The 16311-nt window shown below is 39.2% G+C and overlaps 1 protein-coding gene across 2 annotated transcripts in view; it reads left to right on the top strand.

Moving 5' to 3' along the window:
• The first annotated feature begins 325 nt into the window (after positions 1–325).
• ANKUB1 (ankyrin repeat and ubiquitin domain containing 1) overlaps positions 326–16311 on the top strand; it is a 41662-nt gene continuing 25676 nt past the window's right edge. Inside the window, exons 1-3 of one of the 2 annotated variants that reach the window (XM_072618285.1) lie at positions 326–575; positions 939–1039; positions 12733–12876. In XM_072618285.1, coding sequence (XP_072474386.1) covers positions 950–1039; positions 12733–12876 — 234 coding nt within the window. In that variant the 5' untranslated portion in view covers positions 326–575; positions 939–949. The remainder of the gene's footprint in view (positions 576–938; positions 1040–12732; positions 12877–16311) is intronic. The other variant, XM_072618286.1, reaches the window with a different exon arrangement.

The following is a 16311-nucleotide window of genomic DNA, read 5'->3' as shown; positions in this document are numbered from 1 at the left end:
GCAACTGGTTCAATTCAATTAATTCTAACAAATAGCATTTATTCACTGTGTATAAGCCTGGGTAACTCCCTAGCTTTACTTTTTTTCTTGGTTCTTTATACAATAGAGTTGAAAACACTTTCTATTAACATCACAGTAGGGTTCTGAAGATGAATGAGATAACAATGGTTCAGTGTACTAAGTCTTATAAACACTGAACCATCCAGAAAAGAGCAGGAGGAAACACAGCGTAATATTGTGTTTTTAAATGGCAGCTCCCATTGTGCAGAGATGGGCAGAGGAAACAATCGAATCATTTGCCCACACATTCATCTCCTTGGTGTAAGGCGTCACTGTTCTGCCCTATGCAAAAAAACAAGCTTAGAAACGTCCGGGAATGAAGTGTGCAAAGTTGTTATGGAAACTAGAATGCTTTGGCTCAGCGTTTACAGAGTGTTTTAAGGATTACCCCAGTCAACAAAATCAACCAAGGATTAGGCTGATGGTTGGCACGCACCCTCCCATCCTGTGTCATTCTCCAAGGATTTGGTGATCAGCTTGCTGCTCTCCATCAGCAAGTAGGAAGCCAAGAACAAGTAGGTATCCCTTATTACAATATCAGTGAGTTTGGGGCAGGCAGTCCTTGTATTTGTGTACTGGAAAGTGGTTCAGACTTGCTTTCACTAGTGAGAACTCAGTTGGTTCCCTTAATCTGAGCACAGGAGGGTTTTAGTCTGCTCCCTCTGGTTCACCCCAGCACAATGTAACTACTGTCTGCGATCGCCTGGTACTGTGGGACTTTCCTTGGCAAATCAGTCCTTTGCCTGGAAGAGAAGCTAGGCTTTGTGGTGAGATATTTATAGCTGCAGCTGTCTATATTTCTGCCCTCGATTGTGCAAAGGAAGACTTTTGCAAGTGTGTTTTGTTAGCTCAGCATGATCTGGATTTTTTTTTAACAGGCAATTATAAAATGAGGATTTTTATCTCTTTCGAGGGATCTTTTGAACCTTTTGATGTTTCGGCAGAAGACACAGTAAGGGCTGTGAAGCTGATGATAAAGGTAAGTGCTTCACTGGTTAACCCATGAAACGCTGATTCATTTAACCTATGAAATGCTGATGCATTTACCTTTATCATTTAAGATTCATGGAGTGTGCCATATGAATAGTATCTGGCATTCTCATAAAAATTTAAAATTTACAAATCAGAAACATTATCTCATTTCAGTTTCTACACAACCCTTTGAGAGAAGTACTGTAGAGGTAGCCACGTGGAGAGCCAAAAGGGCCCATAGACACCATCCAATCCAGTTCTCATTTTATACATGAGGAAACTGAGGCTAAGAATTTAAGTGACTTGGTAGGGTCTCACAGCTCTTGAAGTGCCTAAGACAAGATTTGAATTCAGATTTTCTTAATTCTTACTTTAGCACCATCTCGTTGCCTTCTAAATTTTCCTTCCAAATAAACAGAATGTCGAAAATGTGAGAAATTCAAATCCTCCACTTGCCATATACCTTACAAAAAATTTTAAAAATATTTTATTGATGCTTTTTCTTTTTTATATTATTGTCACTTTCTAATGACACACCTGCCCAATACACACACACACACAAACACAATGGAACCCTTACTTCTATCACATTAGCATGCTTAAGCAAAACAAATACACTCATTGTCTGTGTCTGACAACATGTGCCTCATTCCACCCCTCTATTTGCTGAAGGACTTGAGACGTGTTTTACCATTAGCTATGTAGTCATGATTCTTGTGATAAATTGAGCAACTCTGACTGGTAGCTCAAGGTCAAGACTGAAATAGAATGAGACGTGGTAGGAACATCTGACCAGATGTTCAAGAAAGGACAGCAGGTAAAAGACATTCAGAGCAAGGGGAAGAAATCAGGCAAGGATCTAGCATTGATTCTCTTAAGCCAAGTTTCTCTGCCTCAGTCCTCCAATGTGGCCAATGCTGGTCCTCCAGTCAGAATCCCAAATGAGGGGTAGGCCCTGGCTTTTGTACTATATTGATAGACTAGGCCTTTGGGCCTCTGGGCCTATTAAGTCTCAAAAATAGCTTCAATACATTTTAATGAAAAATTTGCCTAGCCTGGTGTGGGGTAGGGCTTTAGGATCGCTGACCACACTTAACCATCTAGCTTAGTTTGAAATAAGAAGTCAGAGAAGTAACTGAACATAAACAAGTCCTTTTTGACCAGAACAAAATTCAACTCAATGCTTTTCCTTAGGAAATATCTGAGTTGTGACGGGGTCTGTCCGGATCAGACAAACACGTCAGAGAACGGTAATAAGCAAAACAGCAGGAAAAGGGTTCAGTATGACCTTAGATTGCCAGGCCTCAAAGAAGAACCTTAGTAAACAGTAACTCACACTGAAATTTCACTTTATCATGGTGATGTCATTTTGGTCCTCTTTGAAGACCACAGTAACCCAGTGGTCAGCCCTCCCGCACTCAAAACAAAGTCAAGTGCAAGTCGTGTCGTTTCTCTGATGGCATGGTCTTCTTCGGCAACGAAGGATGAACACACAATCCAGTGGTACATTTCCTGGGGGAAAGTGAATTTGGCCACTTCTATACCATTGAAAATTAGTTCATCTAATCTTCTACTGGTGACTTGATTAGGATTTTAAAGTTCTTGAAGGCCAGGACCATCTTAGTTTTCTTTAAAAAGCACAGTACTTATACACAGAAGGTGCTAATTAAATGTTTGTTGGATTGTATAGTCCTGAGGAGAGTGGACCTTGGACCTACCCAGACTTCTCCCAAGACTTGTTTCTCTCTTGTCATTGCCATTGTCAAAACTGGAGCCTCTGCTAGGGTCTTGACTGACCTCAGGAGCTTATGACAGGCAAGTAAACTAAGTAGATGTGTTACTTATATAATGTTTATTCCAAGTATTCTTTTTTCTTTTTTAAATTTAGTGATTTGTTGTTGTTCACTTGTCATGACCCTATTTGGGGTTTTCTTGGCAAAGATACTGGAATAATTTGGCATTTCCTTCTCTAGCTCATTTTACAGATGAGGAAACTGAGGCAAACAGGGTTAAGTGACTTATACAGGGTTCCACTGTTAGTAAGTGTATGAGGCCAGATTTGACTCCAGGCCTGGTGCTTTATCCACTGTGATACCTTAGCTGCCCACAATTTAGTGATAGTAATGTTTAAATATTCAAATTGGGTAGCAGAGGTTCCACCCAAGCATTTTCCTTTCTGCCACCTTGACCCTAGCTTGACTGGTCAGGACTAATCACTGAGAGGTCAGTCACCTGAATAACTGTAGGTGCTCTAATAAAGAGACTCCACAAGCATACAATAAGCTGTATCAACCAACAGGAGACCCAATGTGGGAAAGAACCAGTTTGGTGTTTCTATAGATACCAGGAGAACTATAAAAACAGACTTACTAAAGCCAGGTGAAGCCGTCTAACCAGCAGTTGCAATGTCTGGCCTTGAATCCAATCCAGTACAAAAGGGGTTGGGAAATAGAAGAAATAGAATGTCATAAAAGGTTTAACAAGGGTCATTTTTAGATCAGGAGATTAAGGAATGCTCCAGAAAGGGGATGTATAAGCTAATCTTTGAAGGACTTAAGCAGGAAAGAGATATGAGAGAAGACCTATTTCCTATATTGAAACAGAGACCCTATAAGTAAATGTATAGATTGGGGCAGGAGCTGTCATTCATCCTTCATTCTTGAAGAGGACCATGACATCAGGAAGATGATGCCATGAATTATAAGTGAATTGGATTTAAGTGAGGCAGAGCTGTGCAAAATCAACAGCCTCACTTTCTCCTCCAGGGGCCATCTGGGTTCAGTGTCAAGATATAGATCAGGATGACTGGAGATGGCCCTTGGAACAGGGGAAGGGGTAGTTAAAATGGGAACATAACCAAGTTTGGCAGAAGCATAAGATTTATTACGGGGTGGTGTTGTGAAATAAGGCTGTAGGAAGTTTGGTAGAAAATTGTAGAGGTCCTGGAATACCAGATTAAGGAGTTTTTATTTCATTCAATAGGTGGTTTTGAGTAAGGAAGTGAAAATTTGTATGGATTAGGAGCCTTCCTTGGTAACTATGTGAAGGATGAACAGAAGATAGGACATAGCAAAGTCAAGGAAACCAATTTTGAGGCTGTTGCAGGGGTCTCAAGCTAAGGGGGAGAACTTGACCTAGGTGTGTGTGTGTGTGTGTGTGTGTGTGTGTGTGTGTGTGTGTGTGTGTGTGTGTGTGTGTGTGTGTGTTCATCCTTCGTTGCCAAAGAAGACCATGCCATCAGAGAAATGATGATATGACTTGTACTTGACTTTGTTTTGAACGAGGGAGGGCTGCACAAGTCACCAGCCTCACTTCTTTTCCACAGCCATCTGAATCCAGTGACCAGATATCAGGATGACTGGAGATGACCCAGGATGAGGCAATTGGGGTTTAGTGACTTGCCCAAGGTCACACAGCTAGTGAGTGTCAAGTGCCTGCGGTGAGATTTGAACTCAGGTCCTCCTGATTCCTGCACTAGCGCTCTGTCCACTGCACCACCTAGCTGCCCTGATCTAGGGTGACTACAATGGGAATTAATGGATGTGCTTGCCAGCAAGACTTACTTAACATAGAGAAACATTTTGGATGTTGATTCAGACTTTTTGCTTTTATTTCAAAGTCATTAAGTCTAATCTTAAATTTCAGAAAGAAAAATTCACAGAATTCTTAAGTCTGGCACAGCTAAATTCTTTCATATCAATCAATGAGTAGGCATTTATTAAATTCCTACCCTGTGTCAGGCACTGTATAGGCACTGGAGATACAAAGATAAACTTGAAATAATACCTGCCTTCAGGGAGTTTACATTCAATCAGGGAGAAAACATACGAATTGTATACAAAATAAACTGAAGTACAGGCAGTTCTGCTATAACACTTGCTTAGAAAACTCAAGTTGTTCCAACCTGATTGATGTACTAAGGAACAGTTTGATCATAAAAAGAATTTTACATTTGCTTCACTGTGTTTTTGTCATCCTGTTGGTGAGACATGCCTCAGAGGGGTGACCTCTACAGCCTGTTGGAGGGCACTGGCAGCCTACCAGCCAGCATGCTTTGGGGCCTATGAGAAGAGGTGTTTGGCTCCAACTAGGAGAAAATGCTGCAAAAGTCATCTTTCTCTGCCCAGAATGAACTGAGAGTTGTTGGGGGTGAGGAGAAGAGGGGGACAGAACACCTAAGGGAAGGAGAGATAGGCATCTGGAGAGGCAGACAAGGAAGGAAAGACAGGGAGCCCCTAATATGCCCCCCTACCCCAAAACAGATACAACAATGATCCAACTTTGACTCCAATACCAGGGATTCATTTGCCCAGGGAAAGCTCCAGCTACAGATGGTTAGGGAACATAGCTTCAGTGAAAATGGGCCCAGAAATGTGGGGAGTGAGGGGAAGGTGGTCCCCCAAGTCACCTCACAGAAGAGAGACTGTACCAAAGGCCTCCTGTTCCTTCTGTTCCCACATAGGTCCCTTATGGGGCATTATCACTTAGCAGGATTCCGCCTTGGAGATTCCTCATGCCAAGACTGTGGTGGCTTCCACAGGACTGAATTTGAGTGTTGTGGCCCTAACTCTATTTTCCACAGAAGCCCTGTGAATTTTATTGTGGCATAATGAGGTGATTTTTAGGAACACGTGTCATGTCTGTTATGATAGAGCTGCCTCTAATTTTGGAGGGAAGAGATACTTACTGCTGGGAAGACTCATGAAAAACTTCACTGAGAAGGTTGGACTTGAGATAAACTCTGAAGAAAGCTAGAGATGCTAAAAAGGCAGAGTTGAGAGGGGAGAGTATTCTATTTGCCTGAAAGAATGTAGTAGAAGAGGCACATATGTTCATTCCCTCACTGTGTTTCCCTGACATTAACCTCTTGATTCTCTCCCCACCTCCCTAAATGCTCTTTCTATGTTTCCTTTGCTTCCTCTATCAGCTCAAGCATCATCTCTATGCAGATGATCCCTAGATTTACAGATCCAGTTCTCATCTCTCTCTTTCTCACATCACCAACTTCCTGCTGGACATCTAGACCAAGATGCTTCATAGGCACCTCAAATTAAAAATGTCCAAAAGAGAATTCATTGACCCAGCCTTCTTCCTCTATTCCTATAAAGGCACCACAATTCTTTTAGTTATCCATATTTGCAACTCAGAGACCTTTCCTTTTTCCTGACCTCCATTTACAATTTTTTGGGGAAAGCAAATGGGGTTAAATGACTTGCCCAGGGTCACACAGCTAATAAGTGTCTGAGGCTAGATTTGAACTCAGGTCCTCCTGATTCTAGGGTAAGGTGCTCTATCCAGTGTATCCCCTCATTTACAAATAATTGTCATGTCTTGTCACTTCCACCTTCCCAACATCTCTTCTATCCATTCCTATCTTTCTATTCTGACAACCACTACAGAATCTGAGGCCCTTATCACTTCTTACCTACGCTACTGCAACCTTCCCCTAAATGCTCTTACTGGATCCAGTCACTCCTATTTCCTATACATCCTTCAGGCATGTATGTTCCTAAAGTACAGGCTGAACCACATTAAGGCTCTGCTCAGGGACCTTTGATGACTTCCTATTTAGCCTCCTTCCTTCCTTACTCTCCATCTTTTCCCTCCCTCCCTGATTTCCCTGTATAGGGAATCATACCCTTTACCTGTGGGTACTCTGCCCAAAGGAATATTAATTTTGCTCTGAAACTTCACAAGATACCTTGGGGTTTGCAGGCTAGATTTCTTTTTTTAGGACCAAGTCTTAAAACTAAATCACTCTGACTCTCACTGATTGGCCAACAATAGGTCCCAGGCTAAATCTCACTTGGTCATTGTTTGGGTTCTGATGGCCCAGAGTGAATGTAAATACCAGTGGTTTCTGTTTTGGCCAGAAACCCTGAGAGTCTCTTCTCAAGTTGAGTTTTCTTTTTTGACTGGGTAAAAGAGGCCATTTTTTTGTCTCAATCACTGAATGGGTGTTGTCTCAGACAAACTGAGACCTTACCTTAAAAGGGCTGTTTCTAGTTGTCCTGATCGATATCTTGCCTCTGGACACAGATGGCTCAGTGAGGCTGGTAACTGCACAGCCCTGCTTCACTTAAGTCTAATTCACTTGCAAGTCATGAAATCACCTCCCCACTGTCACGGTCCTCTTTGAGGAGGAAGGACAAATAACATTTAACTTCTGGGATAAAACAAAAACTCCTCTATTTGACATTTAAAACCCTTCGCAATCTGCCTTCAGCTTATCTTTCTGGAAAGGTTTCACAGCTTCATGTTCTCAACTTTCCCAGGCTTACTTTCTGTTACCCATATATAACATTTCCTCTCCTGTTTCCCACAACTTTGTATAAGCTGCCTTCAATTTCAGGAGTATTTTTTTCCTCACGGCTACACCTTAAAACTTCTAACTTCTTTCAGGCCTGAACTGGAGTGCAGCTTTTGTACTTGAGGCTTTTCCTGCTCCCCATCCACCGGTATCTTCTACCTCGTACCCAGAACCCTCCAAAAATTGAGCACTATTTCCTATACACTTGGCTGCTTTGATGAGCTTGCACTCTCAGTGAACCATCAACTCAAGGGATCATAGGATCTCTCTGAGTTGTAAAGAACTGCAGATACCAATCAGTCCAGCCCACCCCTAAATAAGAATCCTCTCTAACACATATTCAACAAAAGGTCCTCCAGACTTTTCTGGAAGTCTTCTTGTGAGGGTTTACTAACTGATTTTAGGTAGCTCTAATTTTGAGGAATAATTTTGTTCTATCACACCAAAACCCTCCTCTCTGCATGTACTGCCTGTTGCTAATTTTCCTTCCCCATACCATACAAAACAACTTATTCCTGCAGCCCAAGACGATGTTAGCTTTTGGGGTCACCATGTTACGTAGTTGACTCATATTCAGATTATGATCCAGTATACTCCTGAAGTAATTTTTTATACAGTAATACAGGTTAAAGAGCTAACTAGAGTTCTAGAACAGGTGTTTCAAAGGATCAAGTATTTCTTCTCAGCCTTGAGAGAGATTTGGACTATGGTGATATTTGAGCTAGGAGGTGGCCTTGAATCACCTCCAAGAGTTTTGAAAAAGGGAATTTGGTCTGAAGGAAGGCAATACTGTGAAGAAGGACCTGGGACTAAATGGGATAAGCAGAAGAGACAGGAAGAGAGACACTGTTTTTAGCCCCCTGCCAGTTAGTGGAGGAGTTATGGGTGATCAAATAGAAAGAGAAGACATTCATTATGATCAAATGGATTTACATAAGTGATGCAAGGATGTTTCAACATTAGGAAAACAATCAACATAATCATATTAAAATCAAAAACATTCAATACCATATGATTATCTCAATAGTTGCATAAAAAACCTTCGATAAAAATGCACCACCCATTTGTGCTTTTTAAAAAAACATTTAAAATTTAGATATGGGAGAGATTTTTTTTAATCATAAAAAGAATGTGAGAGGGGGAAACTGAGCTGTGGCAAAGACAGAAGAGATCACAGGGAGTGGCTGGCTTCCTGAAGGTGCTTTGGAACCAAGGATTAGGACTGAAGCTTCTGATAATAAATAAGTAATACTATAATATATAATATAATTTATTGTATAATACACATAATATAATAATAATTAAAATAAATATAATAATTACAATGTATAATAAAATAGCAATACTTATAATCACCGAATAAATACTTATTCCTTTCCCTTATAATCAATCATCCTTCAAGAATATCTGTCCTTGCACAGCAACAACCACAGTGTGTGAGAGTTTTTTCTGGTAGACTTAGATTTTTGTAATAACACAAGAACTTCTGAAAAAAAAAAAAAAATCCCAATGGTGGACCTCAAGGCAAAATGCCTTCCACACTCAGAGAGAGAAATATGGAAGTCACTCACATAATGTAGCAGATCATGTTTGTGTATGTGTATCTGTTTGTGTATCATGTTCTGATTTGTTATACGGATTCTTTCATTTATCTTAGTCTGACTACATAGCATGACTATAGTGAAAATATACTCAATAGGAAAGTATATGTAGAATCTATACAGAATTGTATGCAGTCGTGGGGAGGGAGGGAGGTAGTGGGGGGTGGGTGGGGAGGGATAAAATCGCAATTGTATGGCAGTGATTGTTAAACATTAAAAAAATAAAAAAATTAAAAAAAAAAAAAAAAAAAAAGAATATCTGTCCTTTCCCTGCTTCCCTTCCCTGTGTCTATCTGGTAATATAGATTATATAGAGCTATTACAGATTTTTTTCTCATTACTTTTTATCTACACTGTTTCCTTTACATTATCTTTGTTTCATGAATATAGCCATGCACAGTCATGAGAGCTTGCATTACATGTCTAGATACTTAATATGATAATTTTTGTAAAGCACTTTGCATAGTACTTGGTACATAGTTGGATCTGTATAAATATTTATTCCTCCCTCCTCTGCAGGCGTCCCCCAAAGTCAGTGCTGAGAAAAGAAGAATGGAAGAAGCCAGGGGTTAGTTGCAAATACATCTAGTTTAAATATTAGGTCAGAATGTAGGAATTATCCTAAGTGGGGGCTTTGCAGTCTTAAGATTCTATTCATCATTTTTCATTGAATCACAAAGAAAGGAGCCACATGGACATGAGGACCATTATATTGCCCCTAGATTAAAAGTAAATTAATTATGTAACATGGTGAGGCTGATGAAATCTCCAACCTTGAACTTGAAAGGGGGACTGGGAAGAAAAGGTGGTGACCAAAGAAACAGTCACATCCTGAACTGACCCTGGTCTGGGGAAGAGATAGGAATGGTCTGGGGGTTACTGCTCCAGCTGCGTCCAAAAGGGGTGGAGGGAGTGGAGAGGAGAGAGTACCAGTTGGCCAACTTGACTCTTCACAGCCACATCCATTAGTTATAACATGAAATGTCATCTACTCCTAAATCCCACACATGTTTGTGCTCATGGAAAGTATAAAATTATACTTCTTCCTGAGAGGCCACATGTTATATTTAGCATAATATTTGGCACATAGTGGGTACTTAATAGATATTTATTGCATTGTGTTGCATGATGGAAATAATAAGGGACTTGAAGTAAGGAGACCTAGGTAATAGTTTCTTCTCTGGCACTTGGTCACCTTTGGATGATGTCCAAGTAATTTGACATACTTGAGTCTTAATTTTCAAATCTGTAAAAAAAAAAAGGGATAATAACACTTGTATGGTGGATTTCACAGGGTTATTGTGAGCAAGGTACTTTGCAGAGAGTTATGTAAATGAGTTATAGTATTATATGAATGAGTATTATTATATCTGTTAGAATAAATCTTATTAGAGAACAGAGATCCAAAGGAAAAAAGATAATGATTTCTGGGGGAAACACATTATTGAATTCAATGAGTTGTTTTTTTCATCATGCATTTTTCAGTCACCTAATAGTAGCCAGGTGATGCAGTAGATAGAGCTAGAGGGCAAAAGTCAGTAAGACCTGAATGGTAGCAGTATTACTGAGTCAAAAGGTATATAGCTTAATACCCTTTTAGTCCTAGTTCTAAATCAGTCTCTAGAATGGTTGGACCAGTTCACAACTCCGCCAACAGTGGAGTGTCCCTATTTTTCAACATCCCCTATAGAATTTGTTATTTTCATTTTCTGTCGTATTACCCAATCTGATAGGTGTGAGATGGGACTGCTGAGTTGTTTTAATAATCAATAGTGATTAGTGTTTTACTAATCAATAGTGATTGAGAACACTTTTTCATATGACTAGCTATCTAGCTTTGATTTCTTCTGAAAACAACCTGTTCATATTTTTTTGATCATTTATCAGCTGGAAAATGACTCTTTTATAAATTTGATTCCGTTACTAAGGAAATGAAATTTTATTAGAGAAATTTGCTGTAAAAATTCTTTCCCAGTCTCCTGCCTTCCTTCTAATTTTGGCTAAATAAATTTTGTTTGTGCAAATTCTTTTTAATTTCAGGTAATTAAAAATTCCCACGATCCTCTCAAACTTTTGTTTGGTCATAAACTCCTTCCTTATCCATAGATCTGACAGGTATAATTTTCCATACTCCTTTAATTTGCTTACAATATGACCCTTTGTGTTTAAATCATGTACCCATTTTGATCTTATCATGGTATATGGTTGGAGCCATTGATCTGTGCTTCATTTCTGCCCAACTGCTTTCCAGTTTTCACAGCAGCTTTTGTTAAACAGTGAGTTCTTGTCCCTAGATCTTGGATCTTTGGGTTTATCAAAAATTAGATTACTATCTATTGGGCAGCTAGATGGTGCTAGGTGGATAAAGTGCCAGGCCTGATATCAGGAAGGCTCATCTTCCTGGGTTCATATCTAGCCTCAGACATTTATTAGCTGTGTGACCCTGGGCAAGTCACTTAACCCTGTTTGCCTCAGTTCCTTATCTATAAAATGAGCTGAAGAAGGAAATCGCAAACCTCTTCAATATCTCTGCCAACAAAATCCCAAATAGGTTCATAGTGAGTCAGACATAACTGAAAAATGCCAGAACAACAACAGATTATTATTGTCATTTGCTACTGTATATTGTGTACCTAATCTATTCCACTGATCTACCACTCTGTTTCTTAGCCAGTACCAGATTGTTTTTGATGATTACCTCTTTGTAATATATTGTGAAATCTGGTACTGTTAGGTTGCATTCCTTCACATTTAAAAAAAAATGGATTCCCTCAATATTCTTGACCTTTTGGCCAAACTGGCTTTTTTGTTTTTCTTCACAATACCTTATATCTCTTATCTCTGAGTTTTTGCACTGGTCATCCCCCATGCCTGGAATACCCTCCCTCCTTCTATTATTTCTTTTTCTCAATGTTCCTCTCTTCCTTTAAGATGCAGCTCAGCCACCATCTTCCGTATGAAATTTTCCCTACTCACCATAACTGCTAGAGGTCTCCTTCCCAAACTATCTTGTATTTAACTACTGTATAGGCATATATGTCTGTGTGTACATTTATATATCCATATTTAGATTATCAAAACTAATTCTTCTTGAGATTTTCTCATAATTTTAATACAAATATTTTGTTATTCTTGGGTGGGTATGAGTCACAGAATACTGTAGATGTTAAAGAACTGAAAATGAGTATCACACACAGGAAAAGTGCAGAGGTGTCTGATAATTGTAAGCTAGACATAATGCATTACAAACTAGGCATTATGAAGGAAAACTAGAGTAAACGATGTTGTCAAGAACATATCAGAGCAAAAAGAGATGGTCAGTAGTGAGAAAGATGGACAGACAGTCTGTGTGCTTTACTGGTACCCTCCCAAAGCCAAAAGAAAGTGAGGAAAGCCCCGAGCATAGTGAGTGATATCCTTTTGTCCAGCTTATGGGAGGACATAGACATGCTACCTGGGAAAAATGACATGAATGGGTTGTAATCTGATTCACTGAAAGGAATATACATATGGATGGGACCCCAGATCTATTAGAGTATTTGAGTGTAAGTATAAATACAGGGCCAATACATTTGCTATACTACAGTGATACAGATTTCACCATAATTATCTCAAGTTTTGTTTTTCCTAGGTATGAACTGTCTGAATATTTTTAAAAAACATGCATGTCTGTTTTATTTGTCTTTTTTCATTATTTTTTAATTTTAATGTCTATTTTTGACTTGAGGTTTTATTAAACATTTCTTGGAATTGTTTTATTTTTCATAATCTTTTATTATTCATTTAAAGGATTACTTCCATATTCCACTATCTGAGGATAAACAAGGCAAGAGGTACCTACAGCTGATGTATGCTGGAGCTGTGCTGAATGATAACTGGAGTCTTGCTGATATAGGAATATCACTTGGTTCAAATCTCAAGTGCTTGGTCAAGGTATGAGCAGAGTAGTAGTGACTGAAGTTGTTTATATCATGGTTTCTTTACATCATAGTTAATTTGTGTAATTGAAGCTTAATGTTACTATTATTACCTAAATATATCTCTACACATGTGAGGTATCCAATCATTAGAAAGAATAGCAAGATTGTTTAAAAGAAAGTCAATGAGTAGAGAAGGTTTTTGAAGAGTTCTTTTGCAAGATAATTGCAAAATAGAAGGATTTCTTGTTTGTCCTCTAATTGAATCCGGTCAGTACATAGCTTAGAAACAACTTTATAAAAGATGGTTAGTCTTACAGGTCAGTCCATTAAAACTTTTTTAACCAATGCACACTTCAACATTTCAACAATCTATTTTTGCCTTTGATGTGAGCAGTCTTCCTGATCATTTGGACTGAAAGCCTTTATGACTTAGTAGGTATTCTTTGAGAATTGATATGGCTGAAAAATTCATCACCCTGTATCCCTGGTGATGAACCTCTCCAAACTTGGACAGGTTACCTACAATATATCACTGGGCCATACTCAAGATCTTTCACTCTTGGGAGGGTCTGCCAGAGCTTGGACTCCACTGGTATGCTTTTAAGAACCCAGGGCCAACCTCCAACAAAAGGAAGACATATCAGAGAACTTCAGGGGAAGATTTAACCGATAATGTATTTGAAATGCCATGATATAGAACCAAACCACCATTGATATCAATGGTCCTCTATCACCTGGGCCCATGTATGGAGAAGGGATTCAGAAAAGTTATTCCACTCTGGAAAAGCTATTTCAAGTTTAAGACACTCTACAGGTTAAGACCCACTCAAAACCCTAGTATTGCATTTACTTTTACTAGCCAGTCAGAGGATACATTAATTCAAAACAAGACATTTAATTAAACATCACAGCAAATGAGATGAAAAGAAAAGATAGCCCATGTATACATGGAGTATACTCTTACCACACCACTAGTGGAGAGAGATGGAGAGAACAGATGTGGTCCACACACCAGGAATTCACAGACCTCTAGAACATGTGGGGGCCAAGGTATGTTAGCACTCCAGTACTGCAGAGCTCGTGTACTCTGATGGTACAATTTTATTGCTCCTTGCTGCCTTTGGTTAAATACTGTATCTCTACTCCCCAGCACATTGTTTCTACCAAGAATCACTGATGGTCTGTCACCAACTGTTCTCTGATACTTGTGCTACTTCAGGGCCTCCAGGTCACCTATTGCTCTCTGCTCCCAGCTGCTGAATTGAAATGGCTCGATAATCTCTTCCTTATGAGGCAAACTGATGCTCTTTTAAGGAAGGCTTGTCATATCCAGCTAGGAAGTTAATAAAAGATAGCAGAATACTCTAGGCAAAGATTATATCTATTCTTTTTAATTTCTTTTTCTGGTGCTGATCAGGGTCCTTTGTCCCAAGCAACTACCTGACCTGAGGTTAGAAAATTCCTTATAACTCCTATCATATCACTGAATATGATCTTTTGGGAGAAATTTTTCCCTTAAAAAAAAAAAACCCAGAATTTTTTGGGAGCTTGAGTTAACAAGGATGACCTTACTCCAAAGGACCTCTTGACATGTAAATGAAGCTAGGTGCCAGAACAAAACTTGAATAAGTGGGTAGGTTCCATATCCCAATCTTTACTAAGAATATTTTTGACATTGGCTTTTAAACTCTCTGAGTCTCAGATTTGTCATCTATAAAATAAGAACATTGGGCTAGAACAGGGGTTTTTTACCTTCTTTGTGCATGGAGGCCATTATCAGTTTGGTGAAGCCAATGGTCCCATTTTCAGAATAATGTTTTGCTGCCTATATTCATAATTGAAGGAAATGATCATTTCAGTTAGAAGTCAGTGAAAATGAAGATTTTCTTTTTTTCCCATCTAAGTTCATGAACCCCTGAAATGTATTCATGGATCCCTTAAAGGTTGGTGCATCTCAGGTGAAGAGCCTCAGTCTAGGTGACCTCTAAGGAGGCCCTTTCTCTAAATCCTATGATCCCCTAAGAGATGATAGGCTCCATGATCTCTAGAACCACTTATAAGCTTAAAAACTATTGTGTCCCTTGAAATTGCTGGACTTGTTCAGTAAGGTTCCTTCTAGTCCTAAGTCTCTGATCCCACGCAGACCACAGTGGAAGACAAAAGAGTTCAACAGCAGCAGAGGCAGGATAGCTGAGGGCGCATTCTAGCCTCCAGAGATGGAATCTTGCCAAGATAACAAAATTTAATGAATACACCCAATATTTCATGGAATTTTTGCTGATTTCAATCATCATCCTTCTGTAGAGCTACTCTAACACTACTTCTGGTCACTGGGTTCATGCAGGACAATACTGCACTGTCTGAGAAAACAACTGCCATCCAACTCACAAATACTGGCCAACACCAGCTTCAGCCTTGACTGAGCCCTTGCTGTAATAACATAAGCTGATGCTATAAGACAGAAAAATCTCACATACATGTGGCAACAAGCCAAGATGGGCAAACAGAAGCTATTTCTTCAATAAAAAGACCACACAAAGACATTCCAAGATTCAAAGAATGCCTTTCCATCCGCTGTATACTTCTTAATCTATCTCAGGTGACTGAAGGCATGCCATATCTCAAGGCACAGTCTTACATTGCACAATTGTACATACAAACCTACGTGCTATTTACCCAATCAGATAGACTCTCTCCCAGGAAGCTGGTCACACCTAGGTTCTAAAGAATTCTTCTGAGAATTTAGAGATACCAAAGCCACTTTACTGGTTTTTTGGCAGGGTCAGGTAACATTAGTTAGTTTATGAATAATAAAGTGCCCCAAACGCTTGTGGGTAAGAAACTGTTCTTAGTACTTTCATCAAATGCTGAATGCAGGTAGCTATTAGGTAGTTAGATATATTTGGGAAAATATGATTTGTTTTTGGTCATCTTTGTTTTTATGTTGTGACTGTGTGAAAAGCTGGTCTGCCTTTCAACAATTTTTTTTTAAAAGTAGGTAGTATCTTTACCGGTTTTACAGGACTGTTCTACCCCTAAAGGTATTACATGAGCAATTTGAAATGTCCTTGTGAAAGGTATTTTGTAATTATGTTAGGCCTTTGCAAAGGCTTTTGTTTTTTGGTACAGTTCTTTTAAAAAGTATTACAGTTTTTAAGAAAAGAATCATAGATCCACAAGGTACTTCAGAGACAATTTAATTCAATTCTCTCAATTTTTATAGATAATGAAAGTGAGATTAGGTGACTTGGCTCAGGTTACACAGGCAGAAGAAATTGTCAGAAGAGGGAAGATTTGAACTCAGGTACTCTGATGCCCACAGCATTTCCATAGTACCACACTTTCTCTTATAACAAATGCCTATTAACATCGAGGAACCCTGTGGAAGAAAAATAATAGAAACAAAGGAAAAATGAAGGTGACTTTTTGGGTAGGGAAGGGGGGAATG

The sequence above is a fragment of the Notamacropus eugenii genome, chromosome 6, assembly GCF_028372415.1.
Source record: "Notamacropus eugenii isolate mMacEug1 chromosome 6, mMacEug1.pri_v2, whole genome shotgun sequence".
In the NCBI taxonomy this organism is placed as follows: Eukaryota; Metazoa; Chordata; class Mammalia; order Diprotodontia; family Macropodidae; genus Notamacropus; species Notamacropus eugenii.
Note: the sequence above shows the minus strand (reverse complement) of the source record. Positions and strands in the feature narration are given on the sequence as shown.